At 43.8% G+C, this 5,856-nt stretch overlaps 1 protein-coding gene across 1 annotated transcript in view; it reads left to right on the plus strand.

Annotated features, from left to right (window-relative positions):
* Nucleotides 1–4,848, plus strand: part of CERS5 (ceramide synthase 5) — a gene marked incomplete at its 5' end in the record, with an annotated part of 12,278 nt that extends 7,430 nt beyond the window's left edge. Inside the window, 2 exons of the mRNA XM_009701487.1 lie at nucleotides 1,249–1,405; nucleotides 4,359–4,848. Coding sequence (XP_009699789.1) covers nucleotides 1,249–1,405; nucleotides 4,359–4,511 — 310 coding nt within the window. The remainder of the gene's footprint in view (nucleotides 1–1,248; nucleotides 1,406–4,358) is intronic.
* Nucleotides 4,849–5,856: the final 1,008 nt, after the last annotated feature.

Below are 5,856 nucleotides of genomic sequence, written 5' to 3' on the forward strand. Positions count from 1 at the left end.
TGTGGTGAAAATTTGGTTACATCTGATTATTACTCAGTTTATTTTGGGTTTACTGCATATATTTATTTCCTAGGCAATGGAGAGCTTGCATTCCCATTCTTTTTGGGTGCCTTGATGGTAGGCAAAAACAATACTTTGGTATCAGGTTTGAAGTTAATGGTCTTGCTTGTTTTCTAGTAAATGCATCAAAGGGGTCTGGATAAGGAAGAGCTTTAATCCTTATGTCTTCATAGGCTCCTTCCAGTGACAGATGAGATAGTTGTCATTGGTTTTATAGCTGTTGTCTGTCATGAGGTGATGCGCTTGCATCATGCTATTGCTCAGCAGTCCTGCAAATCTTTACTATATTTTCCACTGGCTGTAATGTTGTAGAGAAATCTGGCAAGCTTGGAGCGGTATTGCAGACCTTATGCTATTTCACTTCACATATATTCCCTTCCCTAATTGGTAGTATAAAACATCAACAGATCTCTGGAATTGTATTTATTTATCCATAAACTGGCTAGGAGTTAGATGTTTCTGTTTCTGTAGCTGCATTTTGGGGGACTTGGGTTATTCTTTGAAAGGCCTGTTTTTCTCTTCTTGCGAAATGTTAAAAGCTATGTGAAAATAATGACGTCTTTAAAGGTCTCTCCATACCCCTCTACTTCATAAAATCTAAAGTGTTTATTAAATGACTTAAGTACTGGCAATAACTCCCAGCGACAAGAACAGCAAAACACTAACGAAAGAAAGCACAAAGCTTTGTCCATAAAGCAGTTTCCAGTCCTCCAGCTTGGCAGGAGGAATCTATAAAAATCTGAGGGGAAAGAATAGCGCACAGGGAGGGAGGCCTGCTGGGAACAAAATTCCTTCCTGATCTTTAAATATGGGTGAAAACTGCCCAAGTATGAATGTGTTAACAGTTGTTTTGATGACCAGTGCAGCTTGACATCACTTCCTGTAAAGTTGTTATAAATGCTCATGCTTTTGAGAAGGAAATTGGCAGCAGATCCGTATGTGTAACCAAATTGCAGAATGTTCACATCTTTTTCTGTTTGTTGCTCAGTTCAAGTGTTTCTAATTAGCTTTAGCCTGTCTCCTAACTCTGGCAAGAGACTAGCTGCATCGCTGCTGTGACAGGAGCAGAGCTACAGATGTTTAAATGAGATATAAACTGTTGTGCATCTGGCCAATCATCTTCATTTAGAGCTGGAAGTCATGTTACCAGCACAGCCGATCTGTAATGTGTTTCTGGATCTCTTTTAGGATTTTGAATACAACCCTGTTTGAAAGCTGGGAGTTGATTGGTCCTTATCCTTCATGGTGGCTATTCAATGGGCTTTTGATAACCTTGCAGATCTTGCATATCATCTGGTCTTATCTCATCATTCGCACTGCCTACAAGGCCCTCGTGCGGGGAAAGGTAAGATTGCTGGTGGCTGTTTTGGGTCCTCTTTCCTACAAGTCCTATTAAGTCATGAGAAAGTGGGCCCTTCAGCGAGGGATGGTACTAGTTATCGAGGGACTTGCATCGGGAGTGCTTTGTAGAATGGTAGGTTTGTTGTGTTGTTTTTTTTTTTTTTCCCTTGGTTGCTCTGCAGCCTTGAGTTGCCAGGTATGTACAAGGGCAGGGATGCTTTCCTCTCTGTTCTGGTTGTGCAGGGAAATAACACCATTTTCCCAGTACATTCAGATGTTGTAATAACAGTGATGATGACAGACTTGTTAGATACTTTGGAGTTTAAGGTGGTAGTAGGCTCCATTTTGAACAATCTCATACAATGTTTTCCAACTTCAGATGGTTCTTGGCATGTGATGAGCGTTATGCATCTTGTTAGCACTAACACAGGCTTCTGGCTGCCAGTGCAGGTCAGGCATCGAGCTGCAGCATGCAGAGGAGAAAGGGTTATCAGAAATGCAGTGGAGTTTGCTGGTTGTCACTGGGCTAATGGGGTGCAGTCTAGCTTCAGTCCTGAGTATTCTAATTTTAATTTGTTTTGGGAGTCTTAGGGAGAGGGAGGGTGAAACTACAGCAGCTGGTTAGCAATGGATACTGCCCTAAGAGTAAACAATGATGACTTTTGGCTGCAACCTCAGTTGCCAAGCAAAAAGGTATAGTTCAACTGAAGCAGTTTGAGACAGGGCAAGCTAGTCTAGGAACTAATTTGACACCCAGCCTACCCATCAAGAGAAGCCACTTCCTTTGCAGCTACCAGAGAGCAACAGCCGATTTCATAGCACAAATGCTTTTTTAAAATCAGATATTTGGTATCCTGATCTGAATTTCTCATGGCTCTACTTTATTTTGTGTTTGACTTCTTAGCTGCCCCTACATGTGGAATGTAACCTTGAAAAATATTTATATCATAGTTGTCTGTGGCAGTGATTGTCAGGGGAAAGCATGTTTCAGAGTATGCACGTGATCTTTTCATCTGTTCCCCACAGCTGCTACTATGTCTTATTTTCTGTCGGTGCAGCTGTTTCTGAATCCTGACGTCTACATCTTTTGCCTTTCCTTCATTCTCTCCTGTCCAGGTGACCTAGCCAGAGAAAGGACTCTAAGCTCTGTCTTCTTCATTCTTTTCTCCTTTTCTCTGTGCCAGATTGGAGCTGGACAGTTTCATCTTTTGCCTGTAAGTGTGGTCTGTGCTTCTGTTTATTCACTGAAACACATCTGTGTCTGTTTCAAGGCTAAGACAAAAGCAAAGCTATGGTCTTGGGGCTTTCGATGGCTGGTGCTTTCTTGTAAAATGTTTCTCTCCCTGGTTGTTAGTGCTGGTTCTGACAGTATGCTAAAATGCAGGTTTTTCCAAAGGTCAAAGCAGTGTCCTGGGGTTTGTTCTTATCTGCTGTCAGCTGGCTGCATGACCTTCACCTTTGTGCTTTTATACGCCCACAGAGACTCTGATATCTGTCTTTAGTGCTCATTAACACTGTGCTGAGTGGAAGAGGACAGGAGAAATGCAGTGCTTTTTGTGAGGAGGAGTAGAACAGTCAGTTGTCCCCCAAATAATGGGAAAAATTTCAAGGGATTTCTGCTTCCTTCCAGTGACCCTTTGAACTTCCAACATAGCAGGAGAGTGGGGAAAGATATCAAAAGTTCTGGCAACAGATAGAAGCCAGTACATCCAACAGGCCTGACAAAACCAATCCTGGAGATCATTAACTTTACCTGGCTTTCTGCCAGATCTTCTCTCGAGTTCAAAAACTTCCTGCCTGGTGCGTTCAAAAGCCTTAACCCTGACTCAAAGCAAGCAGAGGAGAATGAAATGCTGAAGTCCTTGGAAAGGTGCTAGCCACAAAGCGCTTGCACGTGAAGTAAATGAGGGCTGTTGGTTGCAGAGGCAGAAGCGTGGAGCGCCTGCCTTGGGGTATGCAAAGCACGGGCTGTTCACGCAGTCACTGCTCGGCACTGTTGAGTTTATGGCTCTGGCACCCCGCCACCAACCAAGGTGCTTGTTGGCAGTTAGGGCCGGGCCTGTGATCTCATCCCTTCACCTTCTGGTGGGGTTGGCTCTGCGGTGCTGGTACAGGGCCCTCCCGCGGCACTCCGAGCAGCAAAGCGTGCCTGGGTCTGCGTCGAAAGGCTCAAAATCCCACATACAAACCAAATTCAGATGGATTTGCAGTCAGTCTTTCGACTAAAGGCATAACTCTGTAAAGCAGATCTACATCTTCGGGCTGAGATGCTCCTGCTGTTCCTGAGTGGGCATTTGCTGGGTTCGATAGTTGTCTTTGTTCTACAGCCCACTGTCCAAACGGGCTTTTGCTCGTAAATGAGTTCTCAATGTATGAACTACAAGCTGTGGAAATGGGAGGGACTTTCTGCAAACAGTAATGTGATAAATATAGCTGGTTAATTTTTAAAATATCAAAGCTGCTCCCTGTAGGACTAAATGTTCTCTCTAAAACTGAGATATGCATGGGTTTTGGTCATCATACCCACTGATGATTATGGTATGAGAAGTTTTTTGATTCAAAACAAATGTGTTGTTTAGAAAAGTGGCCTTTCCAAAGCCAATCTAGAATGCAATTCTTGGAAGACAAGAACAACCAAAGATCTACAGTGTCCTCTGATCTGGTGAGAGCAGGGGAAAAAAAAAAAGTGTAGTGCTTTCACAGGTGTACAGAATATTTGGAAAATGGAACTCGTATTTCCAAACTGTCATTTTCAATGTCTGTGTGTTGCATTCTGTATGTGATGACAGGTTTCTCCTTGTGAGTTTGAAGTAATTCAGGATCAAATGTAGAAGGTAAATGTAACTGACTGAAGCTGGTAAATCACATGGACACAACCTTCTAACTACCATTCTCTGTGAATTTTTTTAACTTCCTTTCTCCCCTTTCCACTACCAAATTTCATTTGAAATGTTTAGGTATCAAAAGATGACCGCAGTGATGTAGAGAGCAGCTCTGAAGAGGAGGATGTGACTTCCAACAACACAAAAGGAGTTTTCAGCACTTCGAGTAACGGCTCCAACCGCATCAATGGCCACGTGGCTAGTGGCCAGTGGACAGAAGAGGAGTAAGGCTGTGGGTTGGCCTTGAGCAAACACGAACTTATCTTTAAATATCTAGATGTGTTGAGCTCCACATTCCCAAGTGATCTTTAATCAAGATACCCCTTCCCCAGAAACCTCCAGCAAATCTGAAATGGGCACAATCCAGACCAGTCAGAGGCTTTGCACAACAGAAGGGATAAAGCCAATGACTAGGGCAAAAACAAAGCTGCAGATTTCACTTTAAGCCATTTTGTACGTAAATCTTAGTCCCATCGACATTTGCAGAGGTGTCTTTGTGAGAAACTGTTTTTTACTCAGATCAACTCAAGGCGGAACAAGTTTGGACTAGGCTGGCTGCTGACCACAGGAGGGTTATGGTGCCATTTCAGTGACGGTTCGCTCCAGTGCAGGTTCAGCATATCTCCTTGATGCACTCCAGAAGCCACATAAGAGCATGGAGAATGCAGGGTCGCGTGGTTCCACATCCAAGCTACCCTGGCTGTAGCAGAGACTCTTTTTCTCAGTCCTGCTGTGAGCACTCTGGGCTACAGCCAAGCTTTGAATTGGACCGTGCTACAACAGAAACATTGCTAACTGGCCATCGGGGTGCTATATGCTAAGGAGGGTATAGCTTCTATTTCTGCTGTCACGAGGGACCAGGCCAGCGTTTGCTGCCTACTTTGGTGCTGCAAACCCCTCTGAAGTCTTGACTACAGCCTTCTGAAATGGGGGAGGGGGGTTGTTTATTGCCCCTGAGACAACTATCACAATACATACCTTTTAAAATTTCTTCTGTTGCAAGCTGTGGTTTTGAAGACTTTTCTAGACCTACTGGATACAGTTGGCTAAGCTAGGACTTGAGGGTGGACCAGTACTGGTGGGCTGTGTTTTACTTTCCACAAAATAAGATGTTTTGGTCCTGCTTGTCTGTACTCCAAGACAAAGTGAATGTTGCTGCTCTGATTTTGCAACTCTGTGGAGGAATCATGGGGCTGGAAAGGCAGCCACACCATAGGCTTCGCTTTTTATTTTTTTTTTTTTTTTTTTTTTTTACTCAATGGTACTTGGGGGCAATGGAAGACCTGTGTGTCAATCATGAGCAGAATTTTGGAAATTTCTTGAGTTGTTACCATTTTATACCATTGTTTACTCTTATCTCTGATTAAAAGATGCTTCAGAAACTTGGTTGATATGTTTTATCTTGAGAAAATAAAACCATGCCCCTTTTCTGTGATTCGGAGCAGCTGGACTGCTGGCAAATGCCTCTGGGCAGCACCGTTCTGAGGTGAACAGGGATGGTTTGGGGCAGACACCACGCAGCACCACGCCTGGGGGTCTTCACAGGGCTTTTATTGTGGGGGGCCGGCCGTGG

Source organism: Cariama cristata, unplaced genomic scaffold, assembly GCF_000690535.1.
Source record: "Cariama cristata isolate BGI_N322 unplaced genomic scaffold, ASM69053v1 scaffold1336, whole genome shotgun sequence".
Taxonomy (NCBI): domain Eukaryota; kingdom Metazoa; phylum Chordata; class Aves; order Cariamiformes; family Cariamidae; genus Cariama; species Cariama cristata.